The 26,519-nt window shown below is 42.2% G+C and overlaps 4 protein-coding genes across 4 annotated transcripts; all 4 read right to left on the bottom strand.

The window, feature by feature from the left end:
• Positions 1 to 2,400: 2,400 nt before the first annotated feature.
• On the bottom strand, positions 2,401 to 3,576 carry LOC146658907 (formyl peptide receptor 2-like). The gene has a single exon (XM_085424179.1). The coding sequence runs from the start codon at positions 3,574 to 3,576 to the stop codon at positions 2,401 to 2,403; it is 1,176 nt and encodes a 391-aa protein (XP_085280305.1).
• A 7,126-nt stretch (positions 3,577 to 10,702) lies between these two features.
• Positions 10,703 to 11,860, bottom strand: LOC146658906 (formyl peptide receptor 2-like). The gene has a single exon (XM_085424173.1). It carries the CDS (start codon positions 11,858 to 11,860, stop codon positions 10,703 to 10,705), a length of 1,158 nt encoding a protein of 385 aa, XP_085280299.1.
• An 8,345-nt stretch (positions 11,861 to 20,205) lies between these two features.
• On the bottom strand, positions 20,206 to 21,384 carry LOC146658905 (formyl peptide receptor 2-like). The gene has a single exon (XM_085424172.1). The coding sequence runs from the start codon at positions 21,382 to 21,384 to the stop codon at positions 20,206 to 20,208; it is 1,179 nt and encodes a 392-aa protein (XP_085280298.1).
• Positions 21,385 to 23,900: 2,516 nt separating this feature from the next.
• Positions 23,901 to 25,176, bottom strand: LOC146658904 (chemerin-like receptor 1). Its single transcript, XM_085421794.1, has one exon. It carries the CDS (start codon positions 25,163 to 25,165, stop codon positions 24,227 to 24,229), a length of 939 nt encoding a protein of 312 aa, XP_085277920.1. The 5' UTR covers positions 25,166 to 25,176; the 3' UTR covers positions 23,901 to 24,226.
• Between the last annotated feature and the right edge of the window lie 1,343 nt (positions 25,177 to 26,519).

Raw genomic sequence — 26,519 nt, 5'->3', positions numbered from 1 at the left:
GCTGGAGTCAGGTCAAGACCCCGATGAGGACGACGGGCATGCAGTTGAGCGTCCCTGAGACGGTTTCTGACAGTTTGTGCAGAAATTGTTTGGTTGTGCAAACCAATTGTTCCAGCAGCTGTCTGGGTGGCTGGTCTCAGACGATCTTGGAGGTGAACCTGCTGGATGTGGAGGTCCTGGGCTGGTGTGGTTACACGAGGTCTGCGGTTGTGAGGCTGGTTGGGTTCTTTGAAACGCCTGTGGAGACGGCTTATGGTTGAGAAATGAACATTCAATGCACGGGCGACAGATCTGGTTGACATTCCTGCTGTCAGCATGCCAATTGCACGCTCCCTCATTGCTTGTGGCATCTGTGGCATTTTGCTGTGAGACAAAACTGCACATTCCAGGGTGGCCTTTTGTTGTGGGCAGTCTGAGGTACACCTGTGCACTATTCATGATGACAGAACTGCATATAACTGGAAAGCTAAAATGAGGGATATAAACCATATATTCAGCTATCATAATGGGCAGTGTTACATTCTTGGGCAATTACAAACCCAATTCTTGAAAGGTTGGAATGTTGTGCAAAATGTGAGAAAAAATCAGAATGCTGTCATTTGCAAATGTTTTCAAGGAACCGCTCAGATAATGTTCAGTGACTTTATTTACAGTATGAAGGTGAAACAACAATCCAAACACAAGTTCAACAATAGTGAAGGTCCTGATTCCACAGGGCAAGTTTCTTCAAAAGTCCAGTATCTCCACACATCTCTCAAGAAGCCATATATTAACATGATCTAGAAATGCTCCATCTTCTTTGGGTCAAAGCTCATTTAAAATGAACTAAATGAACTGAGACAAAGTCAAAAACTGTTCTGTATTCAGATGAATTGAAATTTGAAGTTGTGTTTGGAAAACATGCAAACATTTGCATCCTCTGGGTTAAAGAGGGGAGAGACCATCCATCTTGCTATCAGCAGTCAGTTGAAAAGCCTGCATCTCTGATGGTATGGTGGTGCATTACTGTCTGGAGAGGCACCATTAATTCTTTGTAGGACTATTGAGCTGACAATCATGTTCTCTCAGGAAATGGTAGAAAGAAAGAAAGAAAATAAGACAGCACTCCACACCCCAAGGCCTAATGACGTATTTAAAAAAAATCTCAAAAAAGGTTATTTGCATATTTAAAAAAATATACTTGAATACAGAGTAACTGAAATGAAGGCTTTTAAATGTTGCTAAATCTCAAGGATGTACATCTTTTCTAATCTCAGACCTTAAAGTCATAATTCAATTTTTTTTAAAACAGAAAAAGAAAATAAACAACATTTTCATACTAACTTCAGCACATTGCTCCTTGAACTGTAACTATTGCATCTTTTTGTTTACATACTGAATAGTCAATGTAAGAAAACTGACTATTTAGCATGTTTTCTTTATACATTTCTTTATATTTTGTTTCCATGGTGTCAGAATACATTACTGTAATTTTTGAAGGGGTCTCGAGCAATAGTTTTCTTTAGACATGGGCTGCTTTTTTACTCATTCAGTCTCTAACCATTTTCAGAGTAATGTTTTTCGTAACACATTTAACACTGATCTATGAATCAATAAAGAAAAAAAAACTGCAACTAACTTAAGGGACAGACCAGTTCGGTGTCTACACATAACAGCCAACTAAGCAAATAAACTATTGTAATTCATAAATTTTGGCACCTTTTTATTAGCATTATTTGTTCCCATGTATTTATCGATGAAAAAATGCCAAGGATTAGAGCTTGAAAGCTAAATGTTTCCCAAAAAGTAGGCAAACAACATATGAACTGTATCTTAAGGCCATGACATGAAGAATTACGAAAAAAAAATGATTTATTGTATTTTTTGCTTTGCAACATCTACCTTCTAACATAAAAGTCACTTAAAATTAATTTAATGATGAAATCCAAATCATGGAAAAATGACAGCATCAAAGTAAAAAAACAGAAAACAAAACAAACAACACAAAAAAACCATTCATATGTTAAATAGTTTTAGTGAATTTTAATGCAGAGATGCAGCACGCATAAGTTTTAACGTATTCTGACTAATTAAAATTGTAACTCCTCTTTCTTACTATTATAAGTAAATATAGTAAGCATAGTGGGATATTCCCTGTCTGTGCAACAATAGATAAGTACCATACTAACAAGCTGACATTTTATATTTCTGTGAAAGAGTTTAAAGTTTAAAAAAACAAAAACAAAAAAACCATTTAATGCAATAAAATTCATTAGAAATTGATGTAAAATTCATTACATGAATAAATGAGGGTTTCATTCAAGTCCATATACATGTGAAGGCAGACGAGCAAATTATATTGTGTATGTCTGTTCATGAGCGTAAATATGTAAAACAAAAAACAATGATTCATTTCAAAATTCATTGTCTGGTGGGGCACTCTTCTTCAGTTCTAGGAATCCCCTCAGTGATGATTACTGTGCTTTCTGGGATGTTTTCATAAATGGCTGGGTCGATCCGATCTAAAGTGGCAGCAGTGTCTGATTTTTGGGAAGCTTTTGAAAAGGTTGATGACATGGAGCGGGTGGACAGAAATAACAAATGGTCTTCTGCCAGTGCACTCTCGAGTACAAAACAAATGGACTGTCGAAATTTCTTCTGGAATTCTTCACACATGAAAACATAAAGGATGGGGTTCAAGCAGCTGTTCAGAAAAGCCAGACTCACAGTCAGAGGACCATACATTATAACAATCCCCTGGAGCTCTAACTTCAATTCTATGAAATTGAAAATGTGGAAAGGCAACCAACAGATGAAGAATGCAAAAATGATGGAGAAAATGACCCGGCGAGATCTGCGTCTCCTTGTTCTCGGCATGCGCATTGCACGGATACCAATGGACACATAAGAGATCACTATTATCAGGAATGGGATCACAAAGCCCATAACAAAGCGAAAAATGTCGAGAGTCAATTTGTGTTCTTTGATTGTTGCAGAATAACCACAGGAACTTTCCCCTCCGTTCCCCACTGATGCAGTGCGAAAAGTGGCATAAGGAGTGCTGAAGACGCCAGCGATCACCCAGATCCCAGCTGATATAAGCTGAGCTTTGCTGACTGTGCGTTTGTTGTGTGCCCACACCACCACACAGATACACAGACAACGATCCAAACTCATGGCTGTCAGAGTAAAGATGCTGACAAACATGTTGACTACACTCACAAAGGTGTTGAGCTTGCACATGAATTCTCCAAAAGGCCATCGGTGACTCTGAGAGAGAGAAATGATCGAGAAAATAAGGAAGGCCGTGAAGAGGAAGTCAGCTATGGCCAGGTTGAGAAACCAAACCGAGTCGACTGTTTTCTGCATTTTGAATCCCGCCATATAGATAACAAGGCCATTGCCCAGAGTTCCAGCTATAAATATCACACAGTAGATGACAATGGAGGCTGTTTGTATGTGTGTGAAAGCTGCATCTTGTTCAGGTGACTGAGTTGCATTGAAAGTGATGTTATCTGAAAGCAAAAAAGAAAATGTTTTATTAAACAAATCATGTTTCCACAATATATTATATGAACAGATAAAATTGGATTTCATTACATTTGTTGCCAAATTATACAAATTAAGTAATTTTTAATTAACAAAATACAGCTATGCATTTTCATAGTTGGCTCCAACACATGTTCTATGCAATACTAGCTTCTACTTTTGTGATGCACATACAGAATTCTGTGTGCAAGTTGATATTTGCATTTATCTAACTCAGTTTCTTTTGTGATTAATAACATAATTAATAACAGGTATGAGTGCTCATTTTGAACAGTTTAACAAGAACTCAAATAACCTTTCACATATTGCTGCTTAAAGAGAAATAGTAATATATGTCTAGACTAAATTAACTTACCCGTCCCCATGCTCTTTTTAGCTGAGAGAGTCTGCCGTGGTTGTAAGTTGATCTCTATCAGTTGCTGCTTCTACTTGCTCTCTGTCTTTGATAACGCTGCCCTCTCAGTTTTTGCAGCTGCAGATGAAGCAGTATGCAAATACAGAAATGAGCAGATAATTTAATAGTAACGCCTCAGAATATGCTAATGCAACAACATTTGCCTGAACTGAATGAACATTTTTGTGATGACGCTCAAAAGGTTGGACAAATCTTACAAGAGTATTATTTATATCTGTATATTGTGCCAATGTTGTACATATATCACTGTAGACAATCACCGATCGTGGTTAGCTACATCGTTCTTGTGCTGCACTGTACTCACATTCATGCACCCTTACAGACACTCTTTGGCTTATCAGATGAACACAAAAGACAAAGAAGTGCTAAAAATGTAAGAGTTTATTGCATAAAGATTCACCAAATAACATTAAAGTGGCTGTTTGGCAAAGACTGTTGTTATTAAGTGTCGATGCAAACAGTAAAACTGTATATTATTGATTTTGTATGGAAGTAGTCACTGGTGCAGAGATGGAAAAAATGTAAATATGCTTTTGCTTCTTTGTTAGCATTAGCTGTGCTTTAAAAACACAGTAATGCTTCCTGCACACGTGTTGGAAAGTTTCTGTGTGTTTGCACATTAGCTGTAATTATCTGGTTGATCTAGATGTTCAGATAGAACTAAGTAGAGGTGCCCAAGGACACTTTTCAAATAATAGAATACCATATGTCTCAAGCAGTTGATTTTTCTCGGTGGTCATGCATTTAACAGTGTATACCAGTACTATGTAAATGGTAAATGGTAAATGGCCTGTATTTGTATAGCGCTTTACCAGTCCCTAAGGACCCCAAAGCACTTTACACATTCAGTCATCCACCCATTCACACACACATTCACACACTGGTGATGGCAAGCTACATTGTAGCCACAGCCGCTCTGGGGCGCACTGACAGAGGCGAGGCTGCCGGACACTGGCGCCACCGGGCCCTCTGACCATGTATATCATTACTTTCTGCACATGGCACTGGGTAATCATTTGCATTAATAGTGGTTTGTTTATAATTTATTGATACGATCTTGCTATTTCTTTTGTAATTTCTGAACTCTGCACTGAGTACTTGACTTCAGTAATATCATTGAAAAAGATGACATAAATTGTCATATATCAGAATCATTGCCACAAGTGTCCATTTCACGATTCTACTACCACGGTGCCATCCTAAATGACAGCTCGTTACAGGAGTGCGTTTTTATGATGTTCTTCTGTTTATTTATTAATTTATTAGTTTTGCTTTTTTCTTAATCACATATTCAGTTATTCTTATTTCTTAGTAAATTTGTTACTTTATACCAGGGGGGTTGTTAGGGTTTTGAAACACTGAGCCCTTAGCCCAGCTCTGAAATGTTTTGGATTTTCCTTTGATAACAACACCTCTTTAAAGTTTTTTTTAAAATTACTGCTTTGTGCTGGATGGAAAGTTATCTGTCTGGAAGAAGGCAAAAGGTTTATTATAATGGTTATTTCTCAGAGGGCCGCGAAATGAACTGTGGTCTACCCCAAGGCAGCTGCCTCGGTCCACTTCTCTACTCAGTTTTTACAAATGATTTGCCGTATGTCCTGGATAAATCTCATCTTGTAATGTACGCTGATGATTCCACCATGTTTTATTCAGCCAGTAGCCACTCTGAATTGACAAGTGTATTACAACTAGATTTGCTGAATGTGTTTGATTGGATAAGTAAAAACAACATGATTATAAATGTGACTAAATCCAAATCCATGTTAATAGGAAGTAGAGCACGTTTAATCAACAGTCCACAACTAAATCTTTCCATAGCTGGATCGGCATTAGAACAGGTCACCCAGATTAAATTACTTGGTGTTACCATAAACCACCACCTTTCATGGTCTCAGCACATCAATTCTGTTATTAAGAAAATGGGACAGGGCATAGCTATAGCTAGGAAATGCTCCTTTTATATTACTTCTTCAGTTATGAAAGATGTCATTAACGCATTAGTATTATCTCATCTAGAGTACTGCTCAATCATCTGGTCTGCAGCTAATAAGACAGATCTGAATAGACTTCAGTTAGTCCAAAATAGGGCGGCCAGATTAGTGTTAAGGTGTTCATACTATACAAGTATTGACAAAATGCATGATAAACTTTCTTGGCTTTCTGTACAAGCTAAATTATACTATGGCTTACTTGTATTTTTAAAGAAAACAATACTGTTAAACACACCACACTTTTTTTGTGCTCAGTTGCAGTATCCAGATGAAATTCATAATCATGCCACACGATTCTCAACCAACCACAATTTAGTAATTCCTCGTGTTAAAAGTAACTTTTTGAAAAACTCTGTTATATTCAGAGCATCGTTTCAGTGGAATAAGTTGCCTGAGGCAATAAGAGAATTGGCTTCAATTCATAATTTTAAAAATCACCTAAAAGCCTATTTAGGCAGTTTTTAATGTATTTGTAAAAATTGTAGAGGGTAATATCACTTGTAATGGAAATTGTGTATTTTGTTTGAGTGTTTTGTTTTGGTTTTCTGCTTTTATATAATTTTTAATATTCACATGTTTACATTTCAGTATTGTAAAACTTTACTGTAGATCTAATTGTTGTAACATTTTATTTGGAGATATTTGATGGCTTGGGCCCCAGGAAGACTAGCAACCACTGTTGTGGAAGCTAATGGGGTTCCTTATAAATAAACAAATAAACAAATAAACAAAACATTTTATAGTATAATTCATATAACATCTCAAACATTATGAACACTAAAGATTGAATTCTTAGAATGATTCAGAAATAAACAGTAAACAATAAATGATGCGGATGCCGAAGACGCCGCTGCAGGCGATGATGCGGATGCTGACACGAAGGCTGGACCAGACGAGGATGCAGACACGAAGGCTGGACCAGACGAGGATGAAGCTGAAGCTGGACCAGGCGAGGATGAAGCCGAAGCTGGACCAGGCGAGGATGAAGCCGGACCATGACCAGGCGAGGCTGAAGCCGGACCAGGACCAGGCGAGAATGAAGCCGGGCCAGGACCAGGCGAGAATGAAGCCGGGCCAGGCGAGGATGAAGCCGGGCCAGGCGAGGATGAAGCTTCAGGCTGAGGCGTGGCAGTAGCAGGTGGTAGCGCTGCAGGTGATGGTACTGCAGGAGGCGGCGCTGCAGCCACAGGTGGAGAAGCAGCCACAGGTGGAGAAGCAGCCACAGGTGGCCAGACGGGATCCTCGGGCCCCCCAGCTGACGTGGCAGCCGGTGTGGCATGAGGCTGGACGGGCTCCTCGGGCCCCCCAGCCGAAGAAGCAGGAGGCTGGACGGGCTCCTCGGGCCCCCCAGCCGACGTGGCAGCCAGTGTGGCATGAGGCTGGACGGGCTCCTCAGGCCCCCCAGCTAGCGAAACAGGAGGCTGGACGGGCTCCTCGGGCCCCCCAGTGGGCGAAGCAGGAGGCTGGACGGTCTCCTCGGGCCCCCCAGCCGACGTGGCAGCCAGTGTGGCACGAGGCTGGACGGGCTCCTCGGGCCCCCCAGCTAGCGAAGCAGGAGGCTGGACGGGCTCCTCGGGCCCCCCAGCTGAAGAAGCAGGAGGCTGGACGGGCTCCTCGGGCCCCCCAGCCGACGTGGCAGCCAGTGTGGCATGAGGCTGGACGGGCTCCTCGGGCCCCCCAGCTAGCGAAGCAGGAGGCTGGACGGGCTCCTCGGGCCCCCCAGCAGGCAAAACAGGAAGCTGGACGGGCTCCTCGGGCCCCCCAGCGAAAACAGCCGCAGAACCAGTGGGCACCGGGGCCCCCGGCACACATGAAACAAAACCAGTAGGCACGTGGGCCTCTGGCACACATGAAACAAAACCAGTAGGCACGTGGGCCTCTGGCACACATGAAACAAAACCAGTAGGCACGTGGGCCTCTGGCACACATAAGGAGGGCTGCAGCTGCGCAGAGCACTGACCCTGCTCAGGCAGTGACAGCCCGGTGCAGTTCACAGCTGGCATCTTGGCCTCCAGGGGTCCAGAGTAAGCTGAGGGCAGTAACCCAGCCTCTGGGGAAGCCCCGGAGTGAGCAATAGTCTCTAATGTTGCCAGCTTTTGGGGAACAGGTCCGTAGTGAAACAGTTTATCTCCCTGCTTAGAAACAGCGGTGGAAAAACAGTATGAATGTTGTGACTCAGCCATTAACTGAACTATGGGTTGTAGCGATGCTAGCGGTGGTGGTGGCTGAGTGGCTAACTGGAGCGGTGGCAGAACAGGTAATTGTGCCCTTAGGGAGGCTAACGGTTGAGCTGCAGACCTGGAAGCTTGTGGCTGGACACAGAACTGAGCCGGAGAATGGCGATACAGTCCTGGCTCGGAGGGAGCGGCAGAGACAGAGTCTGTCGGTTTTCCAGAGGGTTTGTACACGCCCACTTGCGAAGGATCTGTTACCACGAAGGTAGGTAAGCGACCCGTACAGTCTCCCATCCCGCTCTGAATAGCCCCAGAAAACAAAGTCCCGGAATCTGGGGAAGCCAATGCATCCCGCTCACTCACCGCCTCGGGCTGCTCGAAAGTAAATGCAGACGGGGGGTGAAGTCCAAGGTCCAAAAGGAGAAACTCCCGCTCCCACGAACAGAGCGAGTCCAGAAGCCACGGGAGACCGGTCACCAGACGCTGTAGCCGCCTCTCTATAGCGCGCTGGGACGTGCCACCCGGGCTTTCCAGCCACAGGTCGATCAGCTCCTGTGTGGCATCGATGAGCGTCTCCCGTAGCTCCCTGGACGGATTAAGCGCTGCTGGGTCCATCTTGTGGTCGCGTCGTACTGTCACGGCTCGGGGCAGCGGCCGTGTGAAGAGTGGAAAGGAGGACTCAAACGCAGCGCTTCCTTAGATGTGAAGGTGATTTATTGACAATACTGAACATAAAGTGGAGATGGCAAACAGAACTAAGGACGAACTAAACTGGGAGAAACTACACAAAGGGAGTGGCAAACCTGAACATGAAGGGAGAACAGCAGGGAGAGCACGCAGGGGATTCACCGGGTATGAACACAGACGACGCGACGAGGAGCAGAGGAAAACACACACTATAAGTACACAGAGAGACACTGGGAAATCACACACAGGTGGGGGGAAACAGCTGGACCTGATTAACCTGACGAGACAGGGGAACACTAACACCAGGGACCAATAGAGGGAGCACAAACCCAGAACCCAGTATCTAAAATCCCAAAACACAAACCATCCCAAAACAGCCCATGAATAATAAAGAGAATAATAACAAAAAAGAACACAAACACAAAGTCACTGAGTCATGGTCGCAGGACCATGACACTCCGCACCTTTTCTTCTCTCCTCTGTCCTGCTTATAAGAAGAATGTAATATAAACCGTATACTAAACAGGTTTTCTTTCAGTGGATGGGAGGAGCTGTTAATGAGGAAATTAAAATAGTAAACAAAAACATGCCCACCAATCAATAACAAGGCCGGAGCCATCATACCTATTACGGTATTTATTTTTTGCTTTGCAGTTCTACATCTATCCTTGTGTAAGAAGAATGTGTTTAGTAGCCATTTTTAAAAAAAATAATTCTTGACTTAATTTTATTTTTAGTCTCAGAACGAATAGTGAGGCAATACCATTTTGATTTTGCAACAACCACAAGTCCTAATTGAGAAGGGCACAGCTCATCCGTGCAATAACAAACCTATAATAAGCGGAGGCTATCTCTAGTTCTTTGACTGTATTTCATAGTTTAATAGCCTACAAAAATCTAATGTGTTAATCTGTTGGTTATAATTTTAAAGGATTTATATATATATATATAAGGATTCCTTTTATTTTTCAATTTGCATAGTGTGTTCAATACTACACTGTGGCATAAAGTATGCAGCCTTATAAATATCCAGTGAAATAAAAGAAGAGTATGCAGAGTGTAAGCCAGTTTTGTCATGCAGACAACATCAGCATGTTTTTATTAACAGGTTGATCAAAAAACCCTTAATGATCAATAAAAAGACACAGCTCTCGTGTAAGAGTATGATGCATATTGTTTAAACATGGTTAGAAACATACATACAAAAAAGTGAAAGTAATTTAAAATGAAATGTCATAATGGTATTTCAAATCATGGAAATTGACAGCATGAAAGAAAAAAAAAGAAACTCCCTGGAGTTTGTTTGATGGTTCTCTGGAGTTATGAAACACACTTCTCAGTCTGGAAATCTGATGGATAAGTCTGGGTTTGGTTGTTGCCAGGAGAATGGTAATTTTCTGACTGCATTGTGCCAAGTGAAAGGAACTGTAATGAATATTTAATCCTCCCAAATTTTTTGAAACAATTTGGGGATGGCCCCTGCCTGTTCCAATATGACTGTGCAAGAATGCACAAAGCACTGTGTCCATAAAAACATGGATGAACGGGTTTGGTGTTGAAGAACTGGACTGGCCTGCACAGGTTCCTGACCTCAATAGAACATCTTTGCGATGAATTAGAGTCGAGACTGCGAGTCAGGCCTTCTCATCCAACATCGCTGTCTAATCTCACAAGTGGTCTTCTGGAAGAATGGTAAACACATTCCTAAACATCTCAATGAGTTGAAGGGTGGGCTGACATCATCTTAAACACTATACATTAGAATGAGATTTCATTCAAGTTCATATACATGTGAAGGCAGACAAGCAAACACTTTTGGAAATATTGTGTATGTCTGTGCATGAGCGTAAATTTGTAAAACAAAAAACAATGATTCATTTCAAAATTCATTGTCTGGTGGGGCACTCTTATTCAGTTCTAGGAATCCCCTCAGTGATGATTACTGTGCTTTCTGGGATGTTTTCATAAATGGCTGGGTCGATCCGATCTAAAGTGGCAGCAGTGTCTGATTTTTGGGAAGCTTTTGAAAAGGTTGATGACATGGAGCGGGTGGACAGAAATAACAAATGGTCTTCTGCCAGTGCACTCTCGAGTACAAAACAAATGGACTGTCGAAATTTCTTCTGGAATTCTTCACACATGAAAACATAAAGGATGGGGTTCAAGCAGCTGTTCAGAAAAGCCAGACTCACAGTCAGAGGACCATACATTATAACAATCCCCTGGAGCTCTAACTTCAATTCTATGAAATTGAAAATGTGGAAAGGCAACCAACAGATGAAGAATGCAAAAATGATGGAGAAAATGACCCGGCGAGATCTGCGTCTCCTTGTTCTCGGCATGCGCATTGCACGGATACCAATGGACACATAAGAGATCACTATTATCAGGAATGGGATCACAAAGCCCATAACAAAGCGAAAAATGTCGAGAGTCAATTTGTGTTCTTTGATTGTTGCAGAATAACCACAGGAACTTTCCCCTCCGTTCCCCACTGATGCAGTGCGAAAAGTGGCATAAGGAGTGCTGAAGACGCCAGCGATCACCCAGATCCCAGCTGATATGAGCTGAGCTTTGCTGACTGTGCGTTTGTTGTGTGCCCACACCACCACACAGATACACAGACAACGATCCAAACTCATGGCTGTCAGAGTAAAGATGCTGACAAACATGTTGACTACACTCACAAAGGTGTTGAGCTTGCACATGAATTCTCCAAAAGGCCATCGGTGACTCTGAGAGAGAGAAATGATCGAGAAAATAAGGAAGGCCGTGAAGAGGAAGTCAGCTATGGCCAGGTTGAGAAACCAAACCGAGTCGACTGTTTTCTGCATTTTGAATCCCGCCACATAGATAACAAGGCCATTGCCCAGAGTTCCAGCTATAAATATCACACAGTAGATGACAATGGAGGCTGTTTGTATGTGTGTGAAAGCTGCATCTTGTTCAGGTGACTGAGTTGCATTGAAAGTGATGTTATCTGAAAGCAAAAAAGAAAATGTTTTATTAAACAAATCATGTTTCCACAATATATTATATGAACAGATAAAATAAGAGGATTTCATTACATTTGTTGCCAAATTATACAAATTAAGTAATTTTTAATTAACAAAATACAGCTATGCATTTTCATAGTTGGCTCCAACACATGTTCTATGCAATACTAGCTTCTACTTTTGTGATGCACATACAGAATTCTGTGTGCAAGTTGATATTTGCATTTATCTAACTCAGTTTCTTTTGTGATTAATAACATAATTAATAACAGGTATGAGTGCTCATTTTGAACAGTTTAACAAGAACTCAAATAACCTTTCACATATTGCTGCTTAAAGAGAAATAGTAATATATGTCTAGACTAAATTAACTTACCCGTCCCCATGCTCTTTTTAGCTGAGAGAGTCTGCCGTGGTTGTAAGTTGATCTCTATCAGTTGCTGCTTCTACTTGCTCTCTGTCTTTGATAACGCTGCCCTCTCAGTTTTTGCAGCTGCAGATGAAGCAGTATGCAAATACAGAAATGAGCAGATAATTTAATAGTAACGCCTCAGAATATGCTAATGCAACAACATTTGCCTGAACTGAATGAACATTTTTGTGATGACGCTCAAAAGGTTGGACAAATCTTACAAGAGTATTATTTATATCTGTATATTGTGCCAATGTTGTACATATATCACTGTAGACAATCACCGATCGTGGTTAGCTACATCGTTCTTGTGCTGCACTGTACTCACATTCATGCACCCTTACAGACACTCTTTGGCTTATCAGATGAACACAAAAGACAAAGAAGTGCTAAAAATGTAAGAGTTTATTGCATAAAGATTCACCAAATAACATTAAAGTGGCTGTTTGGCAAAGACTGTTGTTATTAAGTGTCGATGCAAACAGTAAAACTGTATATTATTGATTTTGTATGGAAGTAGTCACTGGTGCAGAGATGGAAAAAATGTAAATATGCTTTTGCTTCTTTGTTAGCATTAGCTGTGCTTTAAAAACACAGTAATGCTTCCTGCACACGTGTTGGAAAGTTTCTGTGTGTTTGCACATTAGCTGTAATTATCTGGTTGATCTAGATGTTCAGATAGAACTAAGTAGAGGTGCCCAAGGACACTTTTCAAATAATAGAATACCATATGTCTCAAGCAGTTGATTTTTCTCGGTGGTCATGCATTTAACAGTGTATACCAGTACTATGTAAATGGTAAATGGTAAATGGCCTGTATTTGTATAGCGCTTTACCAGTCCCTAAGGACCCCAAAGCACTTTACACATTCAGTCATCCACCCATTCACACACACATTCACACACTGGTGATGGCAAGCTACATTGTAGCCACAGCCGCTCTGGGGCGCACTGACAGAGGCGAGGCTGCCGGACACTGGCGCCACCGGGCCCTCTGACCATGTATATCATTACTTTCTGCACATGGCACTGGGTAATCATTTGCATTAATAGTGGTTTGTTTATAATTTATTGATACGATCTTGCTATTTCTTTTGTAATTTCTGAACTCTGCACCGAGTACTTGACTTCAGTAATATCATTGAAAAAGATGACATAAATTGTCATATATCAGAATCATTGCCACAAGTGTCCATTTCACGATTCTACTACCACGGTGCCATCCTAAATGACAGCTCGTTACAGGAGTGCGTTTTTATGATGTTCTTCTGTTTATTTATTAATTTATTAGTTTTGCTTTTTTCTTAATCACATATTCAGTTATTCTTATTTCTTAGTAAATTTGTTACTTTATACCAGGGGGGTTGTTAGGGTTTTGAAACACTGAGCCCTTAGCCCAGCTCTGAAATGTTTTGGATTTTCCTTTGATAACAACACCTCTTTAAAGTTTTTTTTAAAATTACTGCTTTGTGCTGGATGGAAAGTTATCTGTCTGGAAGAAGGCAAAAGGTTTATTATAATGGTTATTTCTCAGAGGGCCGCGAAATGAACTGTGGTCTACCCCAAGGCAGCTGCCTCGGTCCACTTCTCTACTCAGTTTTTACAAATGATTTGCCGTATGTCCTGGATAAATCTCATCTTGTAATGTACGCTGATGATTCCACCATGTTTTATTCAGCCAGTAGCCACTCTGAATTGACAAGTGTATTACAACTAGATTTGCTGAATGTGTTTGATTGGATAAGTAAAAACAACATGATTATAAATGTGACTAAATCCAAATCCATGTTAATAGGAAGTAGAGCACGTTTAATCAACAGTCCACAACTAAATCTTTCCATAGCTGGATCGGCATTAGAACAGGTCACCCAGATTAAATTACTTGGTGTTACCATAAACCACCACCTTTCATGGTCTCAGCACATCAATTCTGTTATTAAGAAAATGGGACAGGGCATAGCTATAGCTAGGAAATGCTCCTTTTATATTACTTCTTCAGTTATGAAAGATGTCATTAATGCACTAGTATTATCTCATCTAGAGTACTGCTCAATCATCTGGTCTGCAGCTAATAAGACAGATCTGAATAGACTTCAGTTAGTCCAAAATAGGGCGGCCAGATTAGTGTTAAGGTGTTCATACTATACAAGTATTGACAAAATGCATGATAAACTTTCTTGGCTTTCTGTACAAGCTAAATTATACTATGGCTTACTTGTATTTTTAAAGAAAACAATACTGTTAAACACACCACACTTTTTTTGTGCTCAGTTGCAGTATCCAGATGAAATTCATAATCATGCCACACGATTCTCAACCAACCACAATTTAGTAATTCCTCGTGTTAAAAGTAACTTTTTGAAAAACTCTGTTATATTCAGAGCATCGTTTCAGTGGAATAAGTTGCCTGAGGCAATAAGAGAATTGGCTTCAATTCATAATTTTAAAAATCACCTAAAAGCCTATTTAGGCAGTTTTTAATGTATTTGTAAAAATTGTAGAGGGTAATATCACTTGTAATGGAAATTGTGTATTTTGTTTGAGTGTTTTGTTTTGGTTTTCTGCTTTTATATAATTTTTAATATTCACATGTTTACATTTCAGTATTGTAAAACTTTACTGTAGATCTAATTGTTGTAACATTTTATTTGGAGATATTTGATGGCTTGGGCCCCAGGAAGACTAGCAACCACTGTTGTGGAAGCTAATGGGGTTCCTTATAAATAAACAAATAAACAAATAAACAAAACATTTTATAGTATAATTCATATAACATCTCAAACATTATGAACACTAAAGATTGAATTCTTAGAATGATTCAGAAATAAACAGTAAACAATAAAAAGTTCAATTTGAGTTCTTCTTGTTTGATGCAATAAAAAAAATTAAGCAGCAGGAATAAAACTTTTAAATGTTAGAATGTCGATGAAGTATTAATTTGAGAAAGTATTTATCTAGTTAAGTTTTTAAATTTTACCTGCCCTGGTCTCATAACTTCTTTCCTGTTATTTTGGTATCTCGTTGTTCAGCTCCTCTACTCTCCGTGTCACGGCTCGGGGCAGCGGCCGTGTGAAGAGTGGAAAGGAGGACTCAAACGCAGCGCTTCCTTAGATGTGAAGGTGATTTATTGACAATACTGAACATAAAGTGGAGATGGCAAACAGAAATAAGGACGAACTAAACTGGGAGAAACTACACAAAGGGAGTGGCAAACCTGAACATGAAGGGAGAACAGCAGGGAGAGCACGCAGGGGATTCACCGGGTATGAACACAGACGACGCGACGAGGAGCAGAGGAAAACACACACTATAAGTACACAGAGAGACACTGGGAAATCACACACAGGTGGGGGGAAACAGCTGGACCTGATTAACCTGACGAGACAGGGGAACACTAACACCAGGGACCAATAGAGGGAGCACAAACCCAGAACCCAGTATCTAAAATCCCAAAACACAAACCATCCCAAAACAGCCCATGAATAATAAAGAGAATAATAACAAAAAAGAACACAAACACAAAGTCACTGAGTCATGGTCGCAGGACCATGACAGTACCCCCCCCTCAAGGGCTGGCCCCCGACAGCCACAGAAACACACCACCAGATCCGGGCGGGCGGCAGGGGGCCCAGGACGGAGGGACCGGGCCATGACCAAAGATGGAGGCCCCAGAGTCCCAAAAAAAAAAAAAAGGTACACAAAACTCACAGGGGAGCAGAGTCCAAAACACAGTTCAGGTGGCCGGCCTGGGGCCCGATAACACAGGAGGCCAGGATGGAACAGTTCAGGCGAAGAGGGTCCGGGGCCGGCCGTGCGGAAGGCAACGGCGGCCGCTCAGGCAATGGCGGTCCGGGGGCCGGCCGTGCGGAAGGCAACGGCGGCCGCTCAGGCAATGGCGGTCCGGGGGCCGGCCGTGCGGAAGGCAACAGCGGCCGCTCAGGCAATGGCGGCCGCCATTGGCTAGGCTAGGCTAGGCTACTGGCGCCCGGCCAGTAGCCTAGCCAGCGGTCCAGAAAACGGCCGTTTAGCTCCAGACCCAAACGAGGCTGGGCCAGGCGAGGCTGAAGGCACGGAAGCCGGGGCCGCAGCGGGCGAAGATGCTGAAGATGCCGCTGCAGGCGATGATGCGGATGCCGAAGACGCCGCTGCAGGCGATGATGCGGATGCTGACACAAAGGCTGGACCAGACGAGGATGCAGACACGAAGGCTGGACCAGACGAGGATGAAGCTGAAGCTGGACCAGACGAGGATGAAGCTGAAGCTGGACCAGGCGAGGATGAAGCCGGACCATGACCAGGCGAGGCTGAAGCCGGACCAGGACCAGGCGAGAATGAAGCCGGGCCAGGACCAGGCGAGAATGAAGCCGGGCCAGGCGAGGATGAAGCCGGGCCAGGTGAGGATGAAGCTTCAGGCTGAGGCGTGGCAGTAGCAGGTGGTAGCGCTGCAGGTGATGGTACTGCAGGAGGCGGCGCTGCAGCCACAGGTGGAGAAGCAGCCACAGGTGGAGAAGCAGCCACAGGTGGCCAGACGGGATCCTCGGGCCCCCCAGCTGACGTGGCAGCCGGTGTGGCATGAGGCTGGACGGGCTCCTCGGGCCCCCCAGCCGAAGAAGCAGGAGGCTGGACGGGCTCCTCGGGCCCCCCAGCCGACGTGGCAGCCAGTGTGGCATGAGGCTGGACGGGCTCCTCGGGCCCCCCAGTTAGCGAAACAGGAGGCTGGACGGGCTCCTCGGGCCCCCCAGCGGGCGAAGCAGGAGGCTGGACGGTCTCCTCGGGCCCCCCAGCCGACGTGGCAGCCAGTGTGGCACGAGGCTGGACGGGCTCCTCGGGCCCTCCAGCTAGCGAAGCAGGAGGCTGGACGGGCTCCTCGGGCCCCCCAGCCGAAGAAGCAGGAGGCTGGACGGGCTCCTCGGGCCCCCCAGCCGACGTGGCAGCCAGTGTGGCATGAGGCTGGACGGGCTCCTCGGGCCCCCCAGCTAGCGAAGCAGGAGGCTGGACGGGCTCCTCGGGCCCCCCAGCAGGCGAAACAGGAAGCTGGACGGGCTCCTCGGGCCCCCCAGCGAAAACAGCCGCAGAACCAGTGGGCACCGGGGCCCCCGGCACACATGAAACAAAACCAGTAGGCACGTGGGCCTCTGGCACACATGAAACAAAACCAGTAGGCACGTGGGCCTCTGGCACACATAAGGAGGGCTGCAGCTGCGCAGAGCACTGACCCTGCTCAGGCAGTGACAGCCCGGTGCAGTTCACAGCTGGCATCTTGGCCTCCAGGGGTCCAGAGTAAGCTGAGGGCAGTAACCCAGCCTCTGGGGAAGCCCCGGAGTGAGCAATAGTCTCTAATGTTGCCAGCTTTTGGGGAACAGGTCCGTAGTGAAACAGTTTATCTCCCTGCTTAGAAACAGCGGTGGAAAAACAGTATGAATGTTGTGACTCAGCCATTAACTGAACTATGGGTTGTAGCGATGCTAGCGGTGGTGGTGGCTGAGTGGCTAACTGGAGCGGTGGCAGAACAGGTAATTGTGCCCTTAGGGAGGCTAACGGTTGAGCTGCAGACCTGGAAGCTTGTGGCTGGACACAGAACTGAGCCGGAGAATGGCGATACAGTCCTGGCTCGGAGGGAGCGGCAGAGACAGAGTCTGTCGGTTTTCCAGAGGGTTTGTACACGCCCACTTGCGAAGGATCTGTTACCACGAAGGTAGGTAAGCGACCCGTACAGTCTCCCATCCCGCTCTGAATAGCCCCAGAAAACAAAGTCCCGGAATCTGGGGAAGCCAATGCATCCCGCTCACTCACCGCCTCGGGCTGCTCGAAAGTAAATGCAGACGGGGGGTGAAGTCCAAGGTCCAAAAGGAGAAACTCCCGCTCCCACGAACAGAGCGAGTCCAGAAGCCACGGGAGACCGGTCACCAGACGCTGTAGCCGCCTCTCTATAGCGCGCTGGGACGTGCCACCCGGGCTTTCCAGCCACAGGTCGATCAGCTCCTGTGTGGCATCGATGAGCGTCTCCCGTAGCTCCCTGGACGGATTAAGCGCTGCTGGGTCCATCTTGTGGTCGCGTCGTACTGTCACGGCTCGGGGCAGCGGCCGTGTGAAGAGTGGAAAGGAGGACTCAAACGCAGCGCTTCCTTAGATGTGAAGGTGATTTATTGACAATACTGAACATAAAGTGGAGATGGCAAACAGAACTAAGGACGAACTAAACTGGGAGAAACTACACAAAGGGAGTGGCAAACCTGAACATGAAGGGAGAACAGCAGGGAGAGCACGCAGGGGATTCACCGGGTATGAACACAGACGACGCGACGAGGAGCAGAGGAAAACACACACTATAAGTACACAGAGAGACACTGGGAAATCACACACAGGTGGGGGGAAACAGCTGGACCTGATTAACCTGACGAGACAGGGGAACACTAACACCAGGGACCAATAGAGGGAGCACAAACCCAGAACCCAGTATCTAAAATCCCAAAACACAAACCATCCCAAAACAGCCCATGAATAATAAAGAGAATAATAACAAAAAAGAACACAAACACAAAGTCACTGAGTCATGGTCGCAGGACCATGACACTCCGCACCTTTTCTTCTCTCCTCTGTCCTGCTTATAAGAAGAATGTAATATAAACCGTATACTAAACAGGTTTTCTTTCAGTGGATGGGAGGAGCTGTTAATGAGGAAATTAAAATAGTAAACAAAAACATGCCCACCAATCAATAACAAGGCCGGAGCCATCATACCTATTACGGTATTTATTTTTTGCTTTGCAGTTCTACATCTATCCTTGTGTAAGAAGAATGTGTTTAGTAGCCATTTTTAAAAAAAATAATTCTTGACTTAATTTTATTTTTAGTCTCAGAACGAATAGTGAGGCAATACCATTTTGATTTTGCAACAACCACAAGTCCTAATTGAGAAGGGCACAGCTCATCCGTGCAATAACAAACCTATAATAAGCGGAGGCTATCTCTAGTTCTTTGACTGTATTTCATAGTTTAATAGCCTACAAAAATCTAATGTGTTAATCTGTTGGTTATAATTTTAAAGGATTTATATATATATATATAAGGATTCCTTTTATTTTTCAATTTGCATAGTGTGTTCAATACTACACTGTGGCATAAAGTATGCAGCCTTATAAATATCCAGTGAAATAAAAGAAGAGTATGCAGAGTGTAAGCCAGTTTTGTCATGCAGACAACATCAGCATGTTTTTATTAACAGGTTGATCAAAAAACCCTTAATGATCAATAAAAAGACACAGCTCTCGTGTAAGAGTATGATGCATATTGTTTAAACATGGTTAGAAACATACATACAAAAAAGTGAAAGTAATTTAAAATGAAATGTCATAATGGTATTTCAAATCATGGAAATTGACAGCATGAAAGAAAAAAAAAGAAACTCCCTGGAGTTTGTTTGATGGTTCTCTGGAGTTATGAAACACACTTCTCAGTCTGGAAATCTGATGGATAAGTCTGGGTTTGGTTGTTGCCAGGAGAATGGTAATTTTCTGACTGCATTGTGCCAAGTGAAAGGAACTGTAATGAATATTTAATCCTCCCAAATTTTTTGAAACAATTTGGGGATGGCCCCTGCCTGTTCCAATATGACTGTGCAAGAATGCACAAAGCACTGTGTCCATAAAAACATGGATGAACGGGTTTGGTGTTGAAGAACTGGACTGGCCTGCACAGGTTCCTGACCTCAATAGAACATCTTTGCGATGAATTAGAGTCGAGACTGCGAGTCAGGCCTTCTCATCCAACATCGCTGTCTAATCTCACAAGTGGTCTTCTGGAAGAATGGTAAACACATTCCTAAACATCTCAATGAGTTGAAGGGTGGGCTGACATCATCTTAAACACTATACATTAGAATGAGATTTCATTCAAGTTCATATACATGTGAAGGCAGACAAGCAAACACTTTTGGAAATATTGTGTATGTCTGTGCATGAGCGTAAATTTGTAAAACAAAAAACAATGATTCATTTCAAAATTCATTGTCTGGTGGGGCACTCTTCTTCAGTTCTAGGAATCCCCTCAGTGATGATTACTGTGCTTTCTGGGATGTTTTCATAAATGGCTGGGTCGATCCGATCTAAAGTGGCAGCAGTGTCTGATTTTTGGGAAGCTTTTGAAAAGGTTGATGACATGGAGCGGGTGGACAGAAATAACAAATGGTCTTCTGCCAGTGCACTCTCGAGTACAAAACAAATGGACTGTCGAAATTTCTTCTGGAATTCTTCACACATGAAAACATAAAGGATGGGGTTCAAGCAGCTGTTCAGAAAAGCCAGACTCACAGTCAGAGGACCATACATTATAACAATCCCCTGGAGCTCTAACTTCAATTCTATGAAATTGAAAATGTGGAAAGGCAACCAACAGATGAAGAATGCAAAAATGATGGAGAAAATGACCCGGCGAGATCTGCGTCTCCTTGTTCTCGGCATGCGCATTGCACGGATACCAATGGACACATAAGAGATCACTATTATCAGGAATGGGATCACAAAGCCCATAACAAAGCGAAAAATGTCGAGAGTCAATTTGTGTTCTTTGATTGTTGCAGAATAACCACAGGAACTTTCCCCTCCGTTCCCCACTGATGCAGTGCGAAAAGTGGCATAAGGAGTGCTGAAGACGCCAGCGATCACCCAGATCCCAGCTGATATGAGCTGAGCTTTGCTGACTGTGCGTTTGTTGTGTGCCCACACCACCACACAGATACACAGACAACGATCCAAACTCATGGCTGTCAGAGTAAAGATGCTGACAAACATGTTGACTACACTCACAAAGGTGTTGAGCTTGCACATGAATTCTCCAAAAGGCCATCGGTGACTCTGAGAGAGAGAAATGATCGAGAAAATAAGGAAGGCCGTGAAGAGGAAGTCAGCTATGGCCAGGTTGAGAAACCAAACCGAGTCGACTGTTTTCTGCATTTTGAATCCCGCCACATAGATAACAAGGCCATTGCCCAGAGTTCCAGCTATAAATATCACACAGTAGATGACAATGGAGGCTGTTTGTATGTGTGTGAAAGCTGCATCTTGTTCAGGTGACTGAGTTGCATTGAAAGTGATGTTATCTGAAAGCAAAAAAGAAAATGTTTTATTAAACAAATCATGTTTCCACAATATATTATATGAACAGATAAAATAAGAGGATTTCATTACATTTGTTGCCAAATTATACAAATTAAGTAATTTTTAATTAACAAAATACAGCTATGCATTTTCATAGTTGGCTCCAACACATGTTCTATGCAATACTAGCTTCTACTTTTGTGATGCACATACAGAATTCTGTGTGCAAGTTGATATTTGCATTTATCTAACTCAGTTTCTTTTGTGATTAATAACATAATTAATAACAGGTATGAGTGCTCATTTTGAACAGTTTAACAAGAACTCAAATAACCTTTCACATATTGCTGCTTAAAGAGAAATAGTAATATATGTCTAGACTAAATTAACTTACCCGTCCCCATGCTCTTTTTAGCTGAGACGAGTCTGCCGTGGTTGTAAGTTGATCTCTATCAGTTGCTGCTTCTACTTGCTCTCTGTCTTTGATTTCTCCTCCCTCTCAGTTTCTGCAGCTGCAGATGAATCAGTACGCAAATACAGAAATGAGCAGATAACAAAACAGTAATTTCTCAGAACACACTAATGCAACAACATTTGCCTGAACTGAATGAACATTTTTGTGATGAGAAGTCTTAATAGAGTATTATTTTATAGCTAACTATTGTACCCTTCTTGCATATTTTGCTGTAGAGAGTCCCATTTGTGGTTACCTACATTGTGCTTCTGCTACACAAAAAGTCACTTGACTTATCAGATGGACATGAAAGACACACATATACTAATAGTTTTAGAGATCATTTAAAAATCGTTCATAGATTTACCAATTAACATTATAGTGTATGTTTGGTATGTTGTTAACAAGTGTCAATACAAACAGTAAAATTCAGTTAAAAAATGATGCTGTTGAGTTCAGTCTTATATTTATTGTCAAGGCTGAGTGGCCGGTGTATGGATTGGACCCTAACGCACACAGTCGTGTGATGTGAAGGCCCTGAGTAAATGTGGTTATCCCAGCTGGACTTTTGTCAAAGCTGGGAAGGCGCCAAAAGAAAGCTGCTACAGGCCAGTGGACACTCTTTCAAGGATGAGGATGTACTCATCCTGGACAGGGAGGAACGCTGGTTTGACTTATCTAATTACTGTGTCAGAAAAGTAACTTAATTACTAAATAAGTAATTTAACTAAATACTTCTTAAAATCCCTATAAACCTTGAGCGGGCAAACAATAGAAATTAAACTCTTTAAATAATAAATACTTTTTTTTTAAAGACGGAGACTCTACAGTACGCAGCGGTAGCATCTCTTCCACAATGTAGACTGCAATAATTTTTTTAAGATCACCTTCAGACGCTTTCTGTGCTGCTGAAATAAAATCAGGTTTTGCCTGCTTAGCAGGAGTTGTCCATGGATGATGAACAAGGATCACTCAGAAGTGTTCGTCTATGCTCTCGTGTCAGGCGCTTCAGCAGATTACTCATGCTATTAACAGCAGCCGATAGTTTTTTCTCCCTAGGACATAGCTTACATATTACTGTAATATTCTTGTCTGCTTGTTTCAGAAAAGTGAAGAGACGGGAATATTTCTATTTCAAAAAACAGCCACTCGCTTCAGCCGAATCCTACATCTTCTGCTTTAGAATACGACTATGCAGCAAAGTGGCGCGAAATGACGTGCAGCTGCACTACAGCGATGTTAAAGCGGCAGAGTTTACGTCTACATTTAGAAGACAAATGATTGAAATTAAATGATTTCAGCGAGTTTAATTATTTTACAATGTAACACAAGTACATTGTAAGTAACTGTAATTAAAATACCTAAAAATGAACAGTAATTAGTTACTCTACTTTTTCAGTGGAAAAGTAATTTAATTACAGTAACTCGTTACTTAGTAACGCATTACACCCAACACTGCTCATGGCCTTTGATCGGTGGGTTTTGGTCAGTGGTTGTTGATCAATGGTCATGAGAATCTGCATAATTAAGATTAAGAAACTGACCTCCCAGCCCACTGTTCCTTCAGTGGGCAGGTTTCAGTCATTATGCAAATATACTGTTTAAAAGATTGGGGAAAACTGCAGCCAGCTGAGACTGAAGAAGACAATGGGATGAGTGACGAAACATTTCTCCCACTGAAAACGCTACGTCCAGATAAACAGAATCAGACTCAGAATCAGACTTCATCAGAATGTTTTTATTCTTTTATTTTATATACAAGTGTAACAAAATCATAATGCTCTATTAAAGTTCAGTGTCTTCTGACATCATTATGAATTCTGATCATAAAGAAAAAACTGGTTGATGAGCAGGAGTATTAAAAGCTTACTTAGAAACATATATAACTTTTCTCAAAGGAAATTTAATGATGGCAATCCAATTTCTATGAACAATACAAAGTTCAAAAAAAGAAACAAAAACAACCCCCTCTCCAAAGAAAGAAAAAAAAAAAACGCTTCATGTAATACTTCATGTCATCCTTCTCTCACCCCAACCGGTCGCAGCAGATGGCCGCCCCTCCCTGAGCCTGGTTCTGCCGGAGGTTTCTTCCTGTTAAAAGGGAGTTTTTCCTTCCCACTGTTGCCAAAGTGCTTGCTCATAGGGGGTCATATGATTGTTGGGTTTTTCTCTGTATCTATGAAGCGCCTTGAGGCGACTTTTGTTGTGATTTGGCGCTATTGAATTAATCCTTTGTTTTAATCACGAACTCAATAGCTATAACTCCAAGCTGCAGCACAATAACATGGGTTTTCAGTTACTCTGACTCTTTCTTGCTTGTCTAATAATATGACAAGACAAAAACACGGGCTTTGTGTTTCTGTGCATGAATGTACTTTATGTTATAATCTGATGTGAAAGTTTTGGATTAAAAATCAATGAATTCCTTTTTACATTGCCTTTTGTTACACTGGATTTTGTTGCTGTGTGTTGATTTTACTCGGAGACCGGAATCTCCTCAGTGATGATCACGTTGCTTACTGGGATGTTTTCATAAATGGCTGGGTCAATTATTTTTAAAGTTGCAGCAGGATCAAATTTTTGAGACATTTTTGAAATGGTTGATGACGTACAGTGACTGGACACATGGTCCTCTGCCAGAGCACTCTCAAGTACAAAACATATGGACTGCCGAAGCTTCTTCGTGAATTCTTCACACATGAAAACATAGAGGATGGGGTTCAGGCAGCTGTTCAGAAAAGCCAGACTCAAAGTCAGAGGACCCATGATTCTAACAATGTTCCAGAGGTCTGGGTTATTCACAGCCTTTAATTCTATAAAGTTAAAAACATGGAAGGGTAACCAGCAGATGAAGAATGCAAAAATGATGGAGAAAATGATTCTGTGAGATCTCCTTCTCCTTGTTCTCTGCATGCGCATTGCACAGATCCCTATGGCCACATAAGAGATGACTATTACCAGGAATGGGATCACAAAGCCCATAACAAAGCGAAAAATGTGGAGACTCCATTTTTGTTCATGTGTCATAGAATAACCACAGTAATATGTCCCATTATCTCCTAACACGGTGCGAAAAGTGGCATAAGGAGTGCTGCAGATCGCAGCAGTCACCCAGATACCAGCACATATGAGCCGAGCTTTGCAGACTGTGCGTTTGTTCTGTGCCCACACCACCACCCAGATGGACAGACAACGATCCAAATTTATAGCTGTCAGAGTAAAGATGCTGGCAAACATGTTGACTAAACTCACAAAGTTGTTGAGCTTGCACACGAATTGTCCAAAAGGCCACTGGTGACTCTGAGAGAGAGAAATGATCGAGAAAATCAGGAAGGCCGTGAAGAGGAAGTCAGCTATGGCCAGGTTGAGAAACCAAATTGAGTTGACTGTTTTCTGCATTTTGAAGCCCGTCATGTAGATAACCAGGGCGTTGCCCAGAGTTCCAACTATAAATATCACACAGTAGATGAGAATGGAGGCTGTTTGTATGTGTGTGGAAGCTGCTTCCAGCCCAGATGACTGACCTGTTGCGAAACAAAAAAACATGAAAGCAATGCATCACAGACATTAGTTGAAACTTATAAAAACGCTTCTTTACTTAAGTGTACATGGCTATGTAATTGTTATGGTTGTATGTTATAGTGCTTGATTCTAACACATATTCTGTGCAACACTAGCTTCTAGTATAGTATCCAGAATATGTGACATACATACTTCTTTTATCATAAAAAAATCACATAAAATATCAGAAAAACAAGATAAAAAAAGAAACAAAACAACAAAAAAGGTTTGATTGTGTTAGCAGGTTAAAAACATTATATATATATATATATATATATATATATATATATATATATATATATATATATATATATATATATATATATATATATATACAATTTTCAAGTGCATATAATTCTATATTACAGTGCTTTGGCCTGGCACATGGGCTACAGTAGTTGCTCAAGATAGTACCACATTATGTGAAGTACTCACAGAATTCCTTGTGCAATTTCACATATTTATTTATTAATTTCTTAATTTCTGTTGTGATCAGAACTAATAACAAGCAGGCATACTCATATTAATCATTTTAGCAAGAAATCCTAATGACATTCACTTAATGCAATTTAAAAGAATTGCTCATAGATGTTTAAATTGTCTTACCTGTCCCCATGGTTCTTTAGCTGAGAGAGTCTGTCTTTACTCCAAGTGGATTTTATCTTCTTTTTGCTTGCTGTCTGTCTTTGCTTAACCCTCCCTCTCAGATTATGCAGCTATAAATGAGGCAGTATGCACATGCAGAAAAGAGTTGGGAAAAGAAAACAGGAACACTCTAGAACATGCTAATTCAGCAAAAACGGCTGCCTGCGAGTGCGCTGTTGGAGAAACGGAGCCAGGCAGACAGAGGAGAACTGAAGTTCGACCAGGTACCAAAGCAAATCATTCGTACTGTACAAATAATGTAAATATGACGGTGTATCACAAAAGATCGATATCAAACTGATCACTTGACCCATATTACGTTACTTGCTCTTCAAGTGAATTAACAAATGGCGAAATGAAAAGCCGAACAACAACAATGCTGTTTCTCTGGTAGTATTTTATATATTATGCTTTGTATGTTGTTCAGTATATTTCTATGCAAAACGAGGAATTTCAATACACAGCAGTATATTCACAGTTGAAACCAGATATTTACATACACTTTATGGAAAACACAAGAACATTTTTTTTTACTGTACAACATGAGTAAACTTGTTTTGTT

Source organism: Rhamphochromis longiceps, linkage group LG11 (assembly GCF_057381845.1).
Source record: "Rhamphochromis longiceps isolate RC_006_pf linkage group LG11, R_longiceps_female_GT1.1, whole genome shotgun sequence".
Taxonomy (NCBI): domain Eukaryota; kingdom Metazoa; phylum Chordata; class Actinopteri; order Cichliformes; family Cichlidae; genus Rhamphochromis; species Rhamphochromis longiceps.
Note: the sequence above shows the minus strand (reverse complement) of the source record. Positions and strands in the feature narration are given on the sequence as shown.